At 51.1% G+C, this 20,583-nt stretch overlaps 2 protein-coding genes across 4 annotated transcripts in view; one reads left to right on the top strand and one right to left on the bottom strand.

The window, feature by feature from the left end:
- Positions 1-10,147, top strand: part of KLHL18 (kelch like family member 18) — a 73,787-nt gene extending 63,640 nt beyond the window's left edge. For 2 of the 3 annotated variants that reach the window (XM_074312468.1, XM_019724004.2), the window contains 4 exons: positions 890-1,127; positions 4,795-4,899; positions 6,102-6,213; positions 6,927-10,147. In XM_074312468.1, the coding sequence (XP_074168569.1) occupies positions 890-1,127; positions 4,795-4,899; positions 6,102-6,213; positions 6,927-7,313 (842 nt within the window). In that variant the 3' untranslated portion in view covers positions 7,314-10,147. The remainder of the gene's footprint in view (positions 1-889; positions 1,128-4,794; positions 4,900-6,101; positions 6,214-6,926) is intronic. The other variant, XM_019724005.2, reaches the window with a different exon arrangement.
- A 6,268-nt stretch (positions 10,148-16,415) lies between these two features.
- Positions 16,416-19,409, bottom strand: LOC109443408 (15 kDa protein A). Its single transcript, XM_019723711.2, has 4 exons — positions 19,174-19,409; positions 18,394-18,495; positions 17,635-17,718; positions 16,416-17,159 (listed from the first exon to the last, which is right to left on the bottom strand). Exons 1-4 carry the CDS (start codon positions 19,348-19,350, stop codon positions 17,019-17,021), a joined length of 504 nt encoding a protein of 167 aa, XP_019579270.1. The 5' UTR covers positions 19,351-19,409; the 3' UTR covers positions 16,416-17,018.
- Positions 19,410-20,583: the final 1,174 nt, after the last annotated feature.

Below are 20,583 nucleotides of genomic sequence, written 5' to 3'. Positions count from 1 at the left end.
CCCTCTTTCTCACCCCAGGCGCCACTGTAGGGCGGTAGAGAGTCAGTAGAGAGGGCAATACAGACACCTGAATCCTGGCCGTACAGTGGCACAGGGAGTTGTCATCTCCGATGTGGAGGACAAGCCTTTTCACAGTGCCAGTCCAGGTTTGTGGGAGGTGGGGAGATGGCGGGCAGTACTGGGCAATTTCATTTTTAATTGAAAGTTAATGAGAGGTGGACACTAGTCTCTGCTGCTCACTGACCGTACGACCTGGAAAAGACAAATCCTCCACTAGTAAATGCTGTAGTGTGACAGGTGCTAAGTGCCCCAGCGCAGACTAAAACGGGGAAGGCAAGTCTTTTATTTGATCCTCACAAAAGCCTAATGACAAAGTAGGGCTCCTTGCTGCTATGATTACTGCTCATTGAGCACTTAGTCTCTTCTAGAACTAGGGGATTCTGCTAGGGGCTTTAATCTGCACAGCAGCTCTGCCGTAGAGAGTATCTTCATTTCACCTGTGAGAACAGAAGGTGGGGATACAAAGCAAGTTGCCCAGGGTCATGGGTGAGCAAGTGAAAGTGGGCGTTGGGACCCACGGCCTTCCCTCTGGGCATGCCTCCTGCGTCGGGGAAGTAGTGTATCCTGCTTTCATCTTTGGTTTTAGGCAGGTGACTCACCTCATCACAACTTAAAACTTCCCTGTCTGGAAAGTAAATGCCTCCCGTCTGATTCTGATTTTCCTTAAAGAATTAGGTTTGAGGTTATCGTGGCTGAAACTTCTTAGTGGGCCCTTCTGGCTTGAGAAATCCTGTGGGAAGAGCTGAGAGAAGCGAGTTGAGCGTTCCATATAATCAGTACCCAACAGTATGATCTAAACGAGTGGTCTCATTTGTTTTAATTTGAGTAGCAAATTTTTATGCAGGTGATTCCCTGAACGTGGTGGAAGTGTTCGACCCCGTCGCCAATCACTGGGAGAAGTGCCATCCCATGACAACTGCCCGCAGCCGCGTTGGTGTGGCCGTGGTGAACGGGCTTCTCTATGCCATCGGCGGATATGACGGCCAGCTACGGCTGAGCACTGTGGAGGTCTACAACCCAGAGACGGACACGTGGACCAGAGTGGGGAGCATGAATAGCAAGAGAAGGTATTCTGGAAGCCATTTGTGCTGGGGAGCACCATGCTAGAGAAGCAGGGGCACATAATAAAATCAAACACAAGCTCTGGCCTGGCGATTTCCTGCAGCCAAGCCAACCACTGCTGGTACCTCCCCATCTGCTTCAAAGTAAAATACATGCCTTGTCCTTTGAGAACTTGGGGAGACAAGTCATGGACATGTGGAAGTTGTATTGTTATTTAAGTGCCAGATAAGGCCTGAAAATGTATGGAAGATTCGATGAGGGAGAGAAGCTGGACAGACCGTCTGGAAGATTTCAGGGAAGAGGTGGGATTCAAGTTGAAACTCACATAAGGAAGATTTAACTTTACGAGTGATAAATCAAGGTGTTTTTCTTTATACTTTTTTCCCCTGAGATTCCTGCCAGGCATGTGCTTCCAACACCTGGGGAGCATATGACCCATAGCAGTGATCACTTCTGAGCCGCCGCACGTCCTGCAGGCATGAGCACGTAGCTGTTGGTGAGGTGGACCGCATTTTCATGTCTCTCAACACATTCCAGCTACTTGTTTGCCCCATCACTTGCCTGCTCACGTTTCCTGAATAAGAAGTGGGATGAGAGGACCTCAGATAGTGCCCTCATGTAGCCTTCTTAGTGCCAAAGGGACAGGCGGCATCTTCCATCGTATGTGTGTGGGGTATTTCCATAGTTGGGCAGTGGGAGCTTTGGAGTGGGAAGGTGGAACTGGACAGATTCTTCCACTCTCCTGCCCTCCGAGAGGCCACGCCAGACCAGTGGTTTCACATGGCACCCTGGTGTTTCTCTCCAGGACTGACGGGAGGAAAGCAGTCCAAGACTCTTCCCCCCACCCCTGCTCCCACCTCACCAGAACAGATCCATTTGTCTTTTACATACTGAGTTTCCTCGACATGTGCCTAACTTTAGAGGGGAAAGTTACATGAATTTTTTTTTTTTTTTGAAAGGGACAGTTTGAAAACCACTGGACCAGTGGCTCTCTAAGGGCCTTCATGCTTCATGATTCTGTGGTCTGAGTATTTACCTCACAGACGGCTTTGTCTGGCCATGCCGTGGGTTCTCCACCTGTAAAGTCACGGGACCACACAAAAAAAGATCAAGTGACTGCACATGTGGTGATGAAAAGTAGTCATTGTGGAAGTCCTTTGCCACATGAAAGTGTCACAGCCACAATATGCATGTTCCACTTTCACCAGTGTTAGTATGTGGCCTTGAGCCAGGAGGAATCTGCCTTTGTACCAATCAGACCAGATTCGCAGAGGGTCAAAGTAGGATTGTGTTGGAAGTAAAAAATAAGTAAGTATATATAGACCTGCCCCCCAGAGCAGTGAGCTGACGCTCTGGTGGTTCTCTCTCCCACTGTCCCCACCTCGGGGCTTCCCCTTCCTGCTCCTTCAATATTTGGCAGTTCCCGGTGGCCTCGAATGACTCATTGCACCATTTCCATGAGAGCCTTTTCTGCTTTGACTGCAATCAGTTGTCTTCCTTGTATGTCTGCTGTGGGCCACTTCCTAGCTTTGATGTCACGGGGTTTGGAGTGCTGTCCTCTGGGGGTTCATTTCCTTCGCTGTGGTTAATGCCCTGTTATTAGTAGCTCCAGTCCATCCCCTTTAATTACAGGCTGCCTTAAAATGTTCTCAGTCACTTCTCTTCTGACAGCCCAAACAGCCCTCTGTCCTGCCAATTGGTGACAAGCTCCCCTCTGCCGTCATTCCTTCCCTCTCCCCTAGTCTTCAAGGCTGCTTCCATGGAGCCTTCTCTGATGGACATTTCCAGCCCACACTGATTAGCATTTCCCCTTCTCTCTTCACACTGGTCTTTACCACTTAGTTAATAGTTAATCTCACGTCGTTTTGTGGCATCTCTTAAATTAATTCTTCCCCATTTTTTTTTTAAGATTTTTTTTTTATTGGGGGAAGGGGAACAGGACTTTATTGGGGAACAGTGTGTACTTCATGCCTTTTTTCCAAGTCAAGTTGTTGTCCTTTCAGTTTTAGTTGTGGAGGGCGCAGCTCAGCTCCAGGTCCAGTTGCAGTTTCTAGTTGCAGGGGGCGCAGCCCACCATCCCTTGCGGGAGTCGAACCGGCAACTTTGTGGTTGAGAGGACACACTCCAACCAACTGAGCCATCCGGGAGCTCAGCGGCAGCTCAGCTCAAGGTGCCATGTTCAATTTTAGTTGCAAGGGGCGCAGCCCACCATCCCTTGCGGGAGTTGAACCGGCAACCTTGTGGTTGAGAGCCCACTGGCCCATGTGGGAATCGAACCGGCAGCCTTCGGAGTTAGGAGCATGGAGCTCTAACCCCCTGAGCCACCAGGCCGGCCCTCTTCCCCATATTTTTGTTGAACTCCTGTATTGTTACTTGTGTCCACTTCTAGAAGGATAGTGACCTGTCTAGTGAATTTGTGATCTTCCCATCGTCCTTGCCTAAGGCAAGTCCTTTTCCTCATTCAGGCTTGTTCAGGGGGCTATTACCATGTCCCTCAAAGGGTCATTGCTTGGATTGATTTGATTTGCTACATACATTTGAAAGGTGGCAGAAAGCCTGGTATATTTTATTTTCCTGTTGGTTAGACACCCAATTTCATTTTTAATCTTCTCCAGCATCAGGTTTGAAAACAGAATTGGGCAGCTTGGCATTGGTGTTGAACTTCTCATGAGGCTTTGTGCAGAACAGAAGACTGTATGATTACGCCAGACCCCTGGGTCTTTGCATTAGGAGAGCTTGGCATGGTGAACAGCATGAAGTCGGGCTTGTCTCATTTAAATCCGAGGCATGCTTCTCTCCGGGCAGCCGGAGAAGGGAGCCCAGATGGTGATACCTCCTTGCAGGGCGTGGTGAGGATGGGAAATGGGAAGCCTCGAGTACCTGACACGTGTAGTACGTGCACAACAAATAGGAGCAGCTACATCACCCACTGAGACAAATTAGGGCCATGCTGGGCCATGTTTCTAATGAAAAGACATTTGTCGAACTTTGTAGCAAATTGAATGGGAAAATCAGAGTAACACAACAAACTTATGTTGAGGGCCTGTTATGTACAAAGCACCACACTAAGCATTATTGGGGTCACACTGATGAAGACCCTTGTCTTCCAGGAGGTCCCCACATGTTAAGAGGTGGCAGGTCAATTCCTGGGCCCCATGGTGCCAGAACATAAGCAACTATGGGCAGGAGCTGTGGTTTACTTGCCCTTTTAAACCTAGTTCCTGGGCCGGAATGCCTCGTGAGTGCCTCAAGTGCCTAATGAAAATCGGATGGATGGAAGGATGAGACAAGTGCTATAATAAAGAGGCTGCTCTAGAAGTGTGGGGTCGGGAGAGAGCTCTTACTGAGGGATCAGGGATGGCTTTTTGAGGAGGAGAGTGAGTAATTTGACCAGGGCCTTAACGGTAAACTAGACCACGAGCACAGCAAGGTGAGCACATCAGACTGATCAAGGCCAGAGAGTGGGGAGGGGAGGCAACCCAGGCTGGGGTTCAGAGGCAAGGGGACCCACAGGGCGGCAGCTCCCTCAGTTTTACACTTTGAATCACTTACCTGAGATTGAGATCTGTTGTAGAAAGAGGCAGTTGGTGGTTAGGTTTCTTTCTCAGTGAGCATGATGGGTGCCCCAGGAAGTCGGAGGCCCATCTGAGATGACAGCTCTGTCTGTTGCAGTGCCATGGGGACGGTCGTGCTGGATGGGCAGATCTACGTCTGTGGTGGCTATGATGGCAGCTCTTCTCTCAACTCTGTGGAGACCTACTCGCCTGAGACGGACAAGTAAGGCCTCCCACTCCCCTGGGGCGACTGGAGCTTGCTAAACAGCATAAAAACTATGCTATGATTTGAAAAACGAAAAAGTTACGTGGTCTAATAATAAGTTCGTGAAACATTGATGTCGGTACCACCAGAGCCCTATCTTTCCATAATGCATTAGTAGCATTTTAAAGACTGAAAATTCTGCAGAAAGAAACCTGTTTAACCTCATTTTATATAACACCTAGCACCATCATGTGGAATTATTTTGTGGAACATTCTTTGGAAAACACTAGCAACATTAGCCCAAATTTTTCATTTCAGTATTTGAATCTTTTCACGTGATGTTACAAAACACAAGCATACTAGAGGAGTCAATTGCTCCGAGTGCTTCTAAGGCAACATTCCCTGCGTTGAACCGCGCAGCCGGCAGGCGGGCTGAGACCCGGAAGTAGCGCCCAGTCTGTTGGGGCCACAGGCACATTGTGATCCCTCTGCACTGGGGGCCTGCGTCTGGAGCTCTGGGGCACAGAGTGGGGCACACCTTTACCTTCCCCGTGGATAGGACAGAGGCAGGGAGACAGCAAGAATTGAGGCTCCAGGATAAGTGCTGAGTGAGGTAGGAGCGGGCATGGTGACGCACATGTCATGTGAAGCTGGCATGTAGACAGGGACCAAGTGGCCAAGACCTGCATTCGGGAACTTGGACTCAACTTAGAGGAACAGTGAGAGGCCACTGGAGGGTCCAAAGGGCAATGTCTGAAGGCCAGGCCACTTGTGGGGACTTGCAGGTGTCCAGGTGAGAGCCCGGAGCCAAGGGTTGGGGACAAGCTGTGACTAGGCTGCAAACTCTCGGGGACTTGGTGTCCACACAGATGTTGAGGATGAGGGCAAGAGGCCCTAGCAAGGCTGAGTTTACAAGTATGGCACTAGGTAGTGGGTGGTCCCGTTCACAAGACGGGGAGTGCAGGGGAGGAGCAGATCTGTAAGAGGCCTTTGGGGACATGCTGGCAGAGCTGAGCAGAGAGCAGCCATGGGTCTGAGGCAAGGGACAGGCGGCAGCCAGAGAAAGCCAGGAGCAGAACGTGGGGGAGGCGCTAAGCGATGGGGAGGTTGTCCGGGCGCGAGGGAACACAGCACAGTGCGCCCGAACCTTTCTAAGCTGTCTTGGGGGACGGGGACACCGGCTCTCATGGCTCCACTCCTACTTTGTCTCTTTCCTGAAGGTGGACAGTGGTGACCCCAATGAGCTCGAACCGCAGTGCTGCGGGGGTCACAGTCTTTGAGGGCAGGATACACGTGTCGGGAGGCCACGACGGCCTGCAGATCTTCAGCAGTGTGAGTGTGGGGTCCCCCTGGGCTAAGGGCACCTACTGCTTCCATCCCTGAGAGTTAGTGTAAAAGGGAATTCTCTGGGAAAAAGCTTCACCCTTGCCGTTGCTGGTAAGGCGTCATTGAGTGAGGTCTCAGGCCATTACTGTGTTCTCTGAAATCCTTCCGAGAATGGGAACCGGTATATGGGGTCAGGGGGTGCGCAGGGCAGAGTGTAGCCACCCCACCCCACCCTGCGTAGCTCTGCATCGAATGCTGGTGAGACCCGGTGAGAGTGCTGCCCAAAGCAAGCTCGTATGTGTGGAGTGTGACTTTGCAAACACTTGTATTCTTCTGGATTTGTTCTTTAAAAAAACCTCAACAGCCATTTAGTGGCCGTTCCCTAGAGTCCCTGTGATGGAACGCACTCTGGACAGATTTCAGGAGACCCCGCTCTCATCCCGCTCTGTCACTACACAGCAGTGCAGCCTTGGCAACTCCTTCATTTGTTTCCTTAGATGTAAACAGAAGAGGTCAGGGTAGGCGCTCTCTCACCTGTCCCTATAAGCCCAAGAGCGGGTGTGCGGTCAAGCAAAACGGGCATTAGAGCCAGAGCACATGCTGGCAGAGCTCCCTGTCCCCAGGCTTCCCACTAGAGTCCACCGTGTCCCGCGAAGCCACCCCGTGGATGGAGCTTTGGCTCTGACTGTCCTGTACCTGTGCCTCTCTCCCTGCTGCAGGTGGAGCACTACAACCACCACACGGCCACCTGGCACCCGGCCGCTGGCATGCTGAACAAGCGTTGCCGGCATGGAGCCGCCTCCCTGGGGAGCAAGATGTTTGTCTGTGGGGGCTACGACGGCTCTGGCTTCCTGAGCATCGCCGAGATGTACAGCTCCGTAGCAGACCAGTGGTGCCTAATAGTCCCCATGCACACACGCCGGAGTCGCGTCTCGCTGGTGGCCAGCTGTGGGCGCCTCTACGCTGTGGGGGGCTACGATGGGCAGTCGAACCTGAGCTCGGTGGAGATGTATGACCCAGAGACGGACCGCTGGACGTTTATGGCCCCCATGGCGTGTCATGAGGGCGGGGTCGGTGTGGGCTGCATCCCTCTCCTCACCATCTAAGGCAGAGGGTGAGACGCGGTGGGGTAGGGATCTGGTACAAACATAGGCACTTCCTTCCAGGGACAGTCCCTCCTGGCAGAGGTGTGGACCAGAAGACGGGGTGAAATGTGAGCTCACTGGAGGTAGTTTCCCCAGGTGCTTACGTCCTCCCTCACTGTGCTGCCCTTGTGACCTCCAGGTCTAGGTCATCAAGATGCACAGCATGGGACAGAAGCCCCTGTGGGTCCCACAGCTGGTGACATGGGACTGTTTCGCTGGTCCACACGTACACAGACTCCATCCAAGCCCAGTGCCCACCTGCCACAGCTGCAGGCCGCCCGCAGGCAGCAGGCCTTCCATCTGACACCCCTCGCCTGCTCTGCTCCGGCCATGTGCTGCCAGTTCGTGATGGGGTGGCTGCAGTGGCCAAGCTGGTTGGAAACTGTGGGGTGTGGCAGGGAGAGAAGGACGCTCCAGTGTCTCACTGCCTGTGATGACGACCGTGCAGCCGCAGCACCGCCTCCTTCCGTCCTGGGCACAGAGGATTTTGTCTCTTCGCTGGGTCAGCAGGGAGAACAGGCTTCTGTAGCTAATTTTGGGATTCCAGTGAGGTCTTTTTCATCTTGTTCAGGAGAAACAGAAGAAAAAAACAAAGATACTTGAAAGAAACTGAAGAAAATTTAAAGAAACATGAAAGAAACGAGAGAGAAAAATACTTTTTTTTTTTAAGTGAACATTTTTTGCAAGAAAATAACATGAAAAAAAGACACTAAAGGGGAAATACGTGTTTTAAGTAGAAAACCACCTAACATGAAAGGGCGGTATCCGCTCCCACATTCGGATCCAGGGTCCTGAGGCCTCACACAGCACTTGGGGTTCCCTCTGAGCCTCGGTGTGTTTGAATCAGTGCTCTCGACTGGTCCTGTGGCAAGGTGCTCGTGAGGTTTGTCTTCACACCCATCATCAGAGGACTTTTTTAATCGTAGGCTTAGTGAGTCGGCTGAATTACTGCCACTCTTCTAGGTGGGAGCTCCTAGCTCGTCGCTGGGGGCTCCGATACCCGTGTGGTTACCTCCCACTGCCACCATGGCTCTCATTCAGATCTCCACCCCCACTTTCATTCCTTCCTTGTTTGACCAGCAGGAAGCAGCAAGTCTGGCCAGATTCTCACTCGCCCATCTGTCATTCTTGGATAGCTGTCCTCATTATTACGCTTCTAGGGCACATTGACTGTTTGTACTCTAGAGCCTAACCAGGGACTTGGTCCTTCCCCCAGCCATGGGCTGGCTTGGTCCAGTAACCTCAGCTCCCCTGCCAGGCCACTGCTCCTCCATCCACTCGCCAATTCCAGGGGTCTGGCCTCCCTCCGGCCCTTGGCTGACCAATCAGCCAGGTTGACCTTCACATTCAAGCAAAATGCTTTGTGATATGAAGAACTAACGGTCGAAAGAATCACTTGCTGCTGCGAAGAACAGGCTTTACATTTCTTCCTCTGATCTTAGCAAATGACCTCTTGAAGACTCTCCATGCTCCTCCTTCCTCCTCCCTGGATGGGACCATGATGTAGCACAGTAGGACCTGACTGGAGGACACTGTTACCAGTGCACTGAGCAGTGGGGCTGTCTGTCCTCCTGCTGCTGCCAAAACCTGGTGTCCTAAGATCTTCCAGTAGAGACAAAAAGAGGGTACAATTCCTTCAATGCAAGACAGGGGCTTAGGGGCCCCAATCTCTACCTGGTTGGTCTCCTGTCCACTGCTGCCTGCCTGGGGTGGCCTGGAAGCCTGCTCAGAAGGGCACAATGTGCAGCCTGAGACGTCTCCCAGCCCAGGACCGTGAGGTTTACCAGTGTGTGCAATCGCCATGTATCCAGAGGGAAGTACCATTGCTACCTGCCACTTAGGAGTTGGGCCTCTGCTACAAGCACTTGAAAATATGGTTTTTTGTTTGTTTGTTTGTTTGTTTTTTAAACTACTCAACAATCTGATATAGTTTTGCCTGGGCTTGTGGAGCTCTGGCATTCCTCACTCCCTCTGGGTTTGCCTACAGAGGTAGACTCAAGGAAGTGGGAGTCTGCGTTTCTCCTTAGAGAGGAGTGTATCAGTGCTCGTCTTATTATAATAAGCCCCTATCTTGTACATTTGAGCCTGGGCTGTGAAGTTGCTGAGAGTCTGTCGGTGGGCTAATCGAATGCATGGGCCTCACCAGGTCCTTAGGATGCTGGCCCAGGTTCTGCCACTGAGGGTGACAGATCATTTTCCCATGATCTGCTGCTTTTGTAGTGGCCTTTCTACATTCACTGCCACCTCCTGGTGTAGAAGTTACACTGCTGCACCTGAGAGTGTTTCCAGCTAAGATGTAGCCAGAGCTTGGATCTGGGTACAAGTATGTAAACAACATTTCACATCCTTCAGTCGGTTCCTCAGTGTGATGGTGAATGTTTGCAAATGGCTAGTCTGGTGCTTTGGTGTTGGGGTCTTTCCCATAGCATCCTGAAAAGACAAGTCATCGATGGCCCATGGATACTGTGAAAGGAGCTAGGACAGGTGCTGTGCTCAGTGGGTCTTGGGTCTAGCCCAGCTCTGAGCAGAGGACTGGGGTCTTCTCTGTCCTTGGGCATTTCCCCTTTTCAGGTAACACACAGAGCCTTCTCTTCTGGGTTTCACCTGAGGTCAGAGCCAGGATGGGAGCTGAAGACCAGCCTTTTGACTTGGCCACAGAGATGTGAGTAGGTAGAAATTCTGCTCCCCACTCCCCCAATTTATTGTTTCCCAGAAAATCTTATTTCCTTTTATTTATAGAACGCATGTCTTTTGTGTTAAGAAACCAAAGAAAAATAAAGAGTACACTTCTAATATCTTTTTGCCCTTTCCTGATTTATTTTCTAAAATACATATTAGAAGTAAATCATATTTTTGTTGTAATTCAGTGAAAAAATATATTGGATAAAGTAAAAATATGTGAAAATAAGGAGAGAGCCAAATATAACAAAAGTAGTCTTTGGAGAGACACGTGTGTGTTTTATTTTATAAGAATGGGTTCTGGTGAGAAATATGCAAAAGATTTCATTAGCATGTTGCCTATTTGCTCCAGCCGAGATCCCCACTTCTCTTGGCTTTCCCCTTTTCTTCACTCACTGCCATAAAACTCCAGACTCCCCCAGTGGAATGTGGCTGGCCTATTAACTGCCTGGAACCAAAACCTCCAGCTTCTTTTTTATACCAGAGGTAGTTCACGTGAGTGCACATAAAAGTCACTGGAAAATTCTTAAACCACAGATTCATTCGTATACCCCTCCCCAGAGACCGATTCCCTGGGGTTGGGGTACAGCTCAGGCTCTCAGATGCGGGCCAGTTTCCATGGGAGAACGGGACTCCTGTGTTTCGTTTTCACTTCTGTAAATACAGCCACATTCCAGGTCTGCCTTCCTGAGGTGACATCCTGGTTACTGGAGTTGTGGGTGTTAGGAAAGTCTTCATTCAGACTTTTCCAAAAGTCAGCTTATGGTCAGTCTCATCCATTGGGTAACAATGGTGCTCGGATGGCAACTTTATTTGTTCAGTTTTTGGAAGGGTATGTCACTCCCACATACACACCACCGCACAGGTTTCACACATACACACGCTGTCTGTTGACTCACTTGGTCCTCTCGGGAATCCCCACAGAGGAAGTAGCCTGACTCCACTTAGAGTAAAGAACCTGCCTCAGAAGGGCTGAGTAACTCATCTCGTTCAACTGCCTGGTAGTTGTGTCAAGAATTGAGGCCAGAGCTCCAGTCACAGTCCAGTTCACCTGAGGGGAGGAGCGTCTTCAGCTTGGAAGCAGGGGATCATCCAGTCTGCATGTCCAGTGTGTGGGTGTCTGCTGCCCACATGGTGATGGACTTGGGAGACGGCAGCAAGGGAGAGAGAAAAGCCATGTTTAGAAAATAAGCAGACACCTTTGTGCTGAAACGGAGCCATATTACCTGTGGCTTCTGCTGTGAGAGAAAGGGCAAATGCTTACAAAGCAGTAACAGCCCTTTCCACGTAACCGATGCCCCTTGCTCAGAACCAAAGGGCCCAGAGGTGAAGAGTGGGCTGGTGAGCTTTGGCTGCACGAATCTGCTTCCCTTTCCATTTCCTCTGGACTGCTCCCCTCAGTTCCCTATTTAATTCTCTTTTTTTAGGTTTGCAGTTCAGGATGAAAAACCCAAGCTCCAGAGCATGGGATAGCAGGCCGCTGTGATCTGGCACTGCTCCCCACTCAGCCTCCCTGAAACCCCCTTCAGGGTGTCAGTTTAAACATCACCCCTACAGGAAAGCATCTGGTGGAGGGGGGCTAGCACCCCTCCGTGCTTGGCCCTGACTAGCCCAGCAGGGTAACGAATGGCCCTGTCTGCTCGTCTTACCCAATAGGTAGCGTGCTCCTTGAGAGTCCCTTGTGCACCCAGCACCAGGCACACACAAGCGGTGCAGAAATTTATGTTTCTTGAACTTGAGGACAGTCAGGTATATCCACATTCAAGGGTCGTGTAATCATGCTTCCCTCGTGTTCCTCTGTTTTGTATCACTGATTTATTAACAGGAGTTTTACTGAGTTATAATTTGCATACCTTAAGATTCACCCAATTCAATGATTTTTTAATAAGTGTACAGAGTTGTGCCACCATGACCACTGTCCCATTTAAAAATATTTTCAGCATTCCAAAATGTTCCCTCTTCCCTCCTGCAGTTAATCCTCACTCTCACTCCCATCCTCAGGCAACCACTATTTTGCGTTCTGTCTCTAGATTTGCCTATTCTGGACATTTCGTATAAATGGGACCATACAACATGTGGTCTTTTTTGTGTCTGGCTTCTTTCCTTAGAATAATGTTTTTGAACTTCATCAATGTTATAGGATGTGTCAGTCGCTTGTTCCTTTTATCGTTCCTCTGCCTCCACACTAGTTCACACCATCAGCGTGTCCCTTAGAACCTGTATCACTTAATGGCTTCCTAACTGGTCTCCCTCCTTCTATCTTTGCACCGTCTGCAGTCTTTAGAAAGAAGAGCAGTCAGACTGAAATTGCAAAGCTAAATCAAATCATGTCATTCTGCTCTGACCCTTCCAGTGGCTCCCCGGGCCTCAGGCCCTATTCTGTTGGGATGGTTTAGGGGGCAGTTCAGACACAGCTCCCCTAACAGAGAGGATATGGCCCCTGGAGACGGACCGTGAGGGACACTTAGTCCCTCCATCCCAGGCAGAGCTCTCCTTGGCTCTTCATAGAGCATTTGTACATCAAGTCTTGTCAGCTCCTCAACAGCCTGCTTGAAGAGACAGCAGGGATATCCTGTTTTATAGATGAGCAAAATAAGGCTGAGAGGGAAGAAACCTACTCAAGGTCACTCAGCGATAAATGGCTGACAAAAATAATCAACAGGTAAATTGATAAATTGTGACACATCCATACTTGGCAGTAAAAGGAATGAACTACTGATACAGCCTGAATGAATCACAAAATAATGATGCTTAGTGAAAGCAGCCAAATGAAACGAGTATATGCTGTATGATTCTGTCTTCGTCTGCTCGGGCTGCTATAGCAAAATATGGTAGAGAATGGCGTATAAACTACAGAAATTCATTTCTCACAGTTACGTAGGCGGGGAAGTCCGAGACCAAGGGACCTGTAGATTCAGTGCCTAGTGAGGTCCCATTGCCTGGTCCACAGACAGCTGTCTTTTTGCTGCGTGTGTCCTTACATGGCAGGAGTGGGAAGGGAGCTCTCTGAGGTTTCTCTCATAAGGGCACTAATCCCAGTCATGAGGGCTCCACCCCGTAACCTAATCAACCTCCCACAGGCCCCACCTCCAAAATACCATCACTTTGGAGGTTAGGATTTCAGCAGATGAATTTCAAGGGGGCCAAACATCCAGTCTATAGCAGATGCCATTTATGTAAAACTTTAGAAAATATCAATGAATCTGCAGTGACAGAAAGAAGGTCATTGGTTGCCTGAGGACAGCAGGGTGGGGAGGGTGCCGGGAGGAGGCAGGGGTGATACAGGGATTGTGAGGAAACTTTCTGGGCTGGTGGGTATATGTACTATCTTGATTGTGGCAATGGTTTCATGGGTGTGTACTAAGTCAGACTTATCAAAATGTACCCTTTGACTATGTGCAAATTACTGTATGTCAGTCATAGCTCAATAAAGCTGGTTTTTGTTTCTTACGTTTCTTTTAAAGCAGCAGAACACTGACCCTCACTGTGCCTTCTGAATCCCCGAGGTCTGTTGTCTCCTGTGGTGCTCCAGGTCCTGGGGGCGGGATTCAGTCTGGGACGGTAGGGGGGCCTGTGGCCTTCAGCGGCATCGTGGTTTCCATCACAAGGGAACCACCCCAGGTTAGCAGCTCCCATGCTGGAGTCGGTGTGTCCACCCATGTGAGTAAACCTCAGGATCCTGCTTTTGTCGTTTGACACAAACACTTTCCTCAGCGGTACGTGGTCTTCAAGACTCACTGCTTTGAGATGCTGGATTCCTTGATGCACACGCTCACCTCATCATACCCCTCCTACTTCAAAGTCATGCTTTGCTAAAGCGCAGCTCCCACTTTAAGGAAAAGTTTTTCTTTTCCTGTTTTGCTTGATCCTACCCTCATTCTCCACCACTTGTATCAGGAGCCCCGCCCCAATAACCCATGTTAACACCTTTGTGTATTTTCGTCTCTATTCTCAATACTCATATAAACCACCTATATGTATGTGCATGTCCACATTTGAGAGTTTTCTTCCTTTTTGCAGAACATAGATTCTATTATACATAGTTTTTTGAGCATTCTTTCCCTCACACCCACTGAAGCTCTAATCCATTTTGGAAGGCGTGTCTTGTCCCAGGGTGTGTTTGTCCCACCATGTATTCACTCATTGCTCAGCTCGTTTCCTCTTTCTCTCACATTTGGTTTTCTTGAAAGGTGTTAACTATTTTTTACACATGAGTCTTTAATCCAGCTGGAATGTTAGCAGGTGGTATGTATGCTTTTTCTCCAGGCCACTGAATTAAGCCTGCTTCATTCAGTAAAGATCCACCATTTCCCCAATGAACCAAACTGCCATTTTAGTCATATAGTCCCTTCTCCTCTATGTGGCACCTGATTCCGGGTTCTCTCCTGTTCCACGGGGCCCTTTGTCCCCCTTCCTGGACCACAATCACTTTGTCCCAACTCATTTTTCTTTTTCAGTTTTCTTGGCTATTCCTGGACGTTTATTCTTACATGTGACTTTTAAGATTATTTTATTCCCTTCAAAAACACACAAACCCTGTTAGGATCCTAATGGACTCTACTCCTTTCAGAGTATGTATTTTGAGAAGACTGAACTTATTCGTGAAAACGGAAACAACGTTAGTGTTCAACAGCAGAAGTGACTTAAATACACGGATGCCTAGATACCCAATGGAACATTCGGCAGAGAGAAAAGAGTTCTGTGGTGGGTCAGTTGATTTGACTGAAATGTGTTAGCTGATATGTCAAATGAGAAGAAGCTGCCTGTCAAATGGAGCGTATACCATGAGGTCATTTTTTTAAAAAAATAAAACTCCCGTTTGTGTGTGTCTATCTGTAGGTATATGAGGAGTGGAATTTGAATCCTGCAGCCTTTAAACGTAGCCCTAGAGGCCTGTTTCCCGGTGTGTTCCCACCCCCGCCCCCGGTGGGCTCTCTCTCCATTCTCAGTCCCGCTTCTGTGGGACTGAAGACTTTCAGAAACTGCCAGGCCAAGAAGCTGAGCAGTATTTGGAGCCTCCGAGCTATGTCACGGCCAGATGGGTAGCGGCTATGAGAATGAAGCTGTGTGGCCCCCAGCAGGGCCTGGTCGCAAGTCCCCCAGGCCCACCTCTCTTGCAGGGTACAGCACGATGGACCAGCTCCCCCAGACCATGTGTGATGCGGTGTGGACCACCACAGATGGACCGTGAGCTTCCAGGGAGAACTTGCTCAGGCCAGGGTCATAGTGTCCATTGCCCAAGGGGCTGGGCCTGGTGCCCCCAGAAGACCTGCTGAGGCCTGGAAGTACTCGCTTTCAGGAGTGGGGGTCAGGCAAGGGAGTGTATGCGGTGTGAATGAGAGTGCTGCTTCCTGTGGGGCTGCAAGCGTTAGACATGACCTTCTCCTGCTGAATCTTTCCCCACCCTGGGGAGAAGGTCTGAGGGTCTCAGTTTATCGTGCTCAGCCCAAACCTGCCCATTTCCCAGTCCCACCAGGGCCACTCCCTCCAGCATCCCTCACCCCTCTCCCCCATCCGTGGGTGCTGCCCAGGATTTAGGCAGCCAGAGGGTTGGAGTGTGGACTGTAGGCAAGTCCACCAGTTTCCTTAATTTTCTCACTAAAGGTTGCAGATGATGGGCGTGGCTTGCAAGGCAGGTGTGAGAGCTGAGAGGCTGTATGGAAAGTGGCATTCATAAGTGATGGAGTCCCCGGCCTCCCTCTATGACTAAGAAGCCCATTCTCCCAGGGGCTCTCCACCATGGCCCCTCAAATGAGAGACTCATTCAGATATTTCCGCATCACTGACTCGAAGGAGGAGCCTGCTAGTGAGAAGAAAAGGGGGTTCTTCCATTCACAAGTACCACTGAGCCGCGACGGTGTGCCGGCCTGTTCTCAGGCTGCATGCAACCGTGACCAAGACCGAGGCTGGCTGGTCCCAATGCCAGGTGTGAGAGACAGCGGGAGCCAGGGATGACAGTCATGTTTTGGGGATGGATGAAGTTGCCATCGGGTGGGCTGGAGGAAGGACAGGTTTGAAGGGAAGCTACTGAGTGTGTGACACCCCTTGGACATCCACGGGACGTGTCCAGGAGGCAGTCTGAATCACAAGTCTAGTGTTCGAGGAGAGGTTCTGGCTGGAGCTTTGTGATCCAGGAGGAGGCGTAAAGGAACCAAAGGCGGTCGAGCAGGCTGGGGGCAGGTTCCTGTGCTTTCCCGAGCCTCCAGTGTGGCCCTCAGATGCCCCGTCTGTCCTAATCCCATGTTTCTCCCCATGACCTCAGGGACTCTGGGTTCCACGAGGCACAGTGGAATCGCCCCCAGGGCCTGCCTCATTGGTCTCCTCACCCAAAGTCCAGCCAGTCCCGCTCTAAACACAGTATTTATTCACTCATTCACTTAATCATTTATTTCAGAAACATTTTATTGCGCCTCTGTCCTATGGTTCTCACCAGAGAGCAGACTGACCCCCTTGGAGGTGCCTGGAAGGGACATTTAGTTGTCACAGTGACTGGGCAGGGAGCATGGGTGCTCAGGGTCCTGCACAAAAGGCACCGCCCTCCCAGGAGCCCAGGGGCATCTCGATGAGCAAGCCATTCTACAGCCACCTGCACTTGGTTCGGGAAGGCCCAGCTATGAGCAGACACAGTGCGTCTGGCCAGAGGCACAGCAGCAAGTGCCAGTATGGTTTGAGGATCATAAATGCCCAGATGAGGTCGTCATTCCCGTCACCCTTACTGATGGGAAGGACACTTCTGCCCAGGAGAGAGCAAGAAGGGAGGTTTCTTGGAGGAGGTGACTTTGGAGCTGTGCTTTGAAGGATGAGTAGGATTTACAGACACAGGATGGGCAGGAATTCCAGGCAGAGGGAAGCAGGTGTGCAAAGGCAGAGGAATGTGGATGGGTTCAGACTATGTAGGAAGGGGGTGTTGGGGGTAGCAGAGGGGGTGGGCAGGTGGGAAGAGGAGGTCGTGGTGGGGATATGGGGCCTCCCCTCCCTTCTCTAGCCCTAGAAATTCCACAGGATGTTGGTGATGATGTCGTATTTGGCTTTCTCATACATGTCCCTGACCACAGGTGGCAGCTTCGAGGTGTCAACCTCCGGAGTGGCTGCCTCAGAGGACGTAGCAGAACGCTTCTCTCGGGAGACCTGCAGAAGTGATGCTGGGTAGTCACTGCTATCACCCTCACTGAATGACCCTTTTCTGTCCTGCCTATGGCCCCTCTCTCCAGGCCAGGAGGAAGAGACTGGGGCCCAGGTAGCAACGTTGGTGAGAGGCTGGAGGCGGTCCCCAGGCCTGGATGCTGGGACTCACGTTCACCCTGGCTATTCCACTCACTGGCCAGGAGACTCCATCTGTGGCTTCTGTTTTCCCAAATGTGGGATGGGGAGGAGGGTGAGGTTCCATGGAGTCTCTTGTGCCCAGAGCAGAGCCAGCGTCCTGAGAACGCCGAGTGGCCTCCCCAGCCCTGACCACGTCTCTCCTCCCCCCCCTCCTACCAAACGACTAGCCCACTAGCTGTCCTCAAGACCCTCCCAACAACCTGTATTGAGAAGGGCTTGATCAGCCTCATTCTCCAGATGAGGAACCCTGAGGCCCCAGGTGCCCACGTCACTGGCTCACCTCTGGCTGGCGCTGGTGGCAATCGACCAACAGGAGACGGTGATACTGCAGCATGAAGAAGGCGCCGGCGCACTTCCGCTCCTCCTGCAGGGTGGGGGGAGCACAGGGGCTGGAAGCATCCTCGCTACTGGGTCCCCGGGTGAACGACCCTATCCCACGACCCACCCTGGCATATCCCTCATCCTCCCAAACCAGAGATGCAAGCTGAGCATTACCCCAGGGCCCAGGAAAGGCCACCGCTGGGAAGGACCTGAGCGGACCAGATGCTCGCCCATCAAGATAAAGGACATGCCTGTTACTCAGCGGGAATAAGCATCCTTAGATTCCCACGTCCGGAGGGAGCAATGTTTCTTTAAAATGTGTGTGTACATAAAAAAGACACGGACGATGACACACCCACCGTTAAAGTTGTCTGTCCCTGGGTTGTAGGGTTATAGGATTTTTACCTTATTTTATTTTGCTTCTCCACATTTTGTTAAAATGCTATCATAAAATGTTATTTTTCTAATTTTATAGAAGCAGTTCTCCCTAAGTTGATTAGGGTCCCACTTTTTCTAGTTAGTAATATTTTTTAGCATGTATTGCTTTTGTAATAAGGATTGGTAATTTATGGTAAGAAAAAGCAATGGGGAAACAACTGACTTTTTAAAAAGCTTCCAGAGTGAGACCTCACACGTCCAGATGAGGTGGGTGGAGACACACACAGCCCCCTTGAGGGGGGAGAGACGACGGGACCTCTGCCCCTGGGGGGAGACTCACCCCGTCCTCTCTGAAGGCACATTCTTGGGGTTGTCTCAGCCGCTCTGAAAGGCACACCGTCTCTTTAATCCTGAAGTGGAACAACGTCTTGGTGGTGGAGTTCTACAGAAGCAAGAGAAACATCCTCGTCATCTCCCTCTTAGGGATGAGGGAGCAAAGGCACAGACAGGTCACGGGTACAAGTTAGAAGGCGCTGAGCCGAGATCTGCACTTTCCACCAACACCAGGCGCCTACCTAAGTGGCCACAGCAGAGATGTAAGGTGTGTGGGGCTTTTGGAAACTGGCAGAAGGATACCACTTCATAGCTGTCCAACCTTGAGGGGTCCCTTCTGGTCTTTGCCCCTCACTTTCCTCTTCCGTGAAACAGGAAGAAGAATAGCAGCCTTGCATGCTCAGCTGCCAGAAGAGAGGTAATGGGGTCGGAAGCGGCCACTGGAAGCCTTGGGAAGGCCCTGGTGAGACCAGTCCCTTTCCTGTCTATTCTTTGAAACAGTTCAACGTATTCCTTCAAGCCCAGGGCCTGAGTGCAGTCTAGATTCCCAGACCCTACATTTCATGCCTGGGTGAAGCCCCAAATTTCCCAGCTAGCCAGCGGTCAGGCCCTGGATTGCAATCTTTGGTTACCTTCTGATGGGAGAAACATTCTATCAATAACAACATAGCTAATGTTAACCAAGTATTCTGGACCTGTGCCAGGCATTCTCCCCTGCCTGCCACCCTCACAGGCTGCTATAAGGCAGGGTTACCTGCTTCCCTGGCCTGGGTCCATACACACTCACCGAACTAGGCGCTGGCATGGCTTCCAACAGACCGAAGAGGGGCTGTCCTCTTCGCCCCTGATTGAAGATCTGCAAGGCCTCTGTGACAATCTCCTCATAGCTCGGACGGCGTTGGGCCACACAAGCAATTGTTGCCAAGCTTACCACCAGCACGAGTGCCCTCCAGGCTCCTGCCATTGTCCCTTCTCTGATCCACTGCCACTTGCCGTCCCTTTTAGGTGTTACTCAGAATGTCTTGCCCAAGGGCTTCTGGCGACATGCAGGGTTGGGGCCTTCCTGAAAAGGGCCTCTCTTTTCCTCTGCCAGACACCAGTTTGACCAATATTTTGAAATACCATTGGCTAAAAGGCAAGTACACCTGGGCAACAGGCCAGGGCCTAGCAGTGAGGAAGGACACCTGTGATGTCGTGTAAGTCCCTTCACTCTGGGCCTCAGTGTCCCCACCTGTGCCACAAGAATGCAGCACCTTTCCTCCCTCCAGAGCGGCCCGGGCCCGCCAGGAACCCTTGCAGCACTGGGTACTTTCTCCCTAGAAAAGGTGCCAACTTGACAGGTTTGCAAATATCCCAGAGGTCAGGGGCCTCTAAGGCCCATCCAGGAAAACCAGACCCCCTCCTGAGTGCCTGAGGTCACTCGGCCGGCAGATGGCGCCAAGGACATAGTGCTGTGACAACATGGCCAAAACCCAGGGGGTCATGGGCTGCACAGAAGCCCAGCAGATTTTAAATTATGGTATTTTGCTCGGGACCAGGCTTAATTCTTGGGCGAGGGGCCCTCCTGTACCAGTGTCTGTGAGTGGAAAGGGAGCAAAAGAGGATTTAGCCGTCCCCTGCCTAGGACAAACTGCCTAGTTCAGGCCACTGAAAGGGAGGGCCTCCAGGGCAGATGGGGCATCGGGACTGCCCAAATACACCCTCCTGGAGTGCCAGGCAGTGGGCAGTAGCACAGCCGAACATGGCAGAACCTCAAGACGGCCTAGCCTTTGCAGTGAGAACTTGGAGACTTGGGAGCCCCCCTGGGGGCGCCAAACCTGCCCGGTCAGGGCTGGGGTCAACTCTGGGACTCTCAGATACCAGGGCCTTCCTAGCCAGAGTCTCTGTGTCTGTGGGTAGTGGGGCAACTTGTGTCACAGTGATGGTTCTGGAACATCAGGTGTGTGTCCCCCTGGAACCAACGGGGCCACAGCCTCTTTCTCCACCCAACTTGACTTGTACAGGCCACTTGGGCAAGGGCTAAGGGTTCCTGGATTCTGTGCCCCACCCCAAACACCCTATTACAGCAAGCGGTAAGCCGAGGCCCGAGAAGGGAGAGGCTTGCCCAAGGGCCCGCTGGGCTTCTTTCTTCACAGTTCTCTGGCCCTTGTGAAAGCTTTTTGCTTCAACCATCTTCTCAAAGAGGCGTGGAAGCTAC

The sequence above is a fragment of the Rhinolophus sinicus genome, linkage group LG10 (genome assembly GCF_036562045.2).
Source record: "Rhinolophus sinicus isolate RSC01 linkage group LG10, ASM3656204v1, whole genome shotgun sequence".
Classification (NCBI taxonomy): domain Eukaryota; kingdom Metazoa; phylum Chordata; class Mammalia; order Chiroptera; family Rhinolophidae; genus Rhinolophus; species Rhinolophus sinicus.
This window is presented reverse-complemented; position numbering and strand designations above follow the sequence as displayed.

Coding starts and splice junctions, on each gene's coding strand:
- LOC109443408 (XM_019723711.2), bottom strand. CDS start 19,350: ATGGCAGGAGCCTGGAGGGCACTCGTGCTGGTGGTAAGCTTGGCAACA. Junction 18,496..19,173: donor CCATGCCAGCGCCTAGTTCG/GTGAGTGTGTAT, acceptor TTGCTTCTGTAG/AACTCCACCACCAAGACGTT. Junction 17,719..18,393: donor GTGCCTTCAGAGAGGACGGG/GTGAGTCTCCCC, acceptor CCCACCCTGCAG/GAGGAGCGGAAGTGCGCCGG.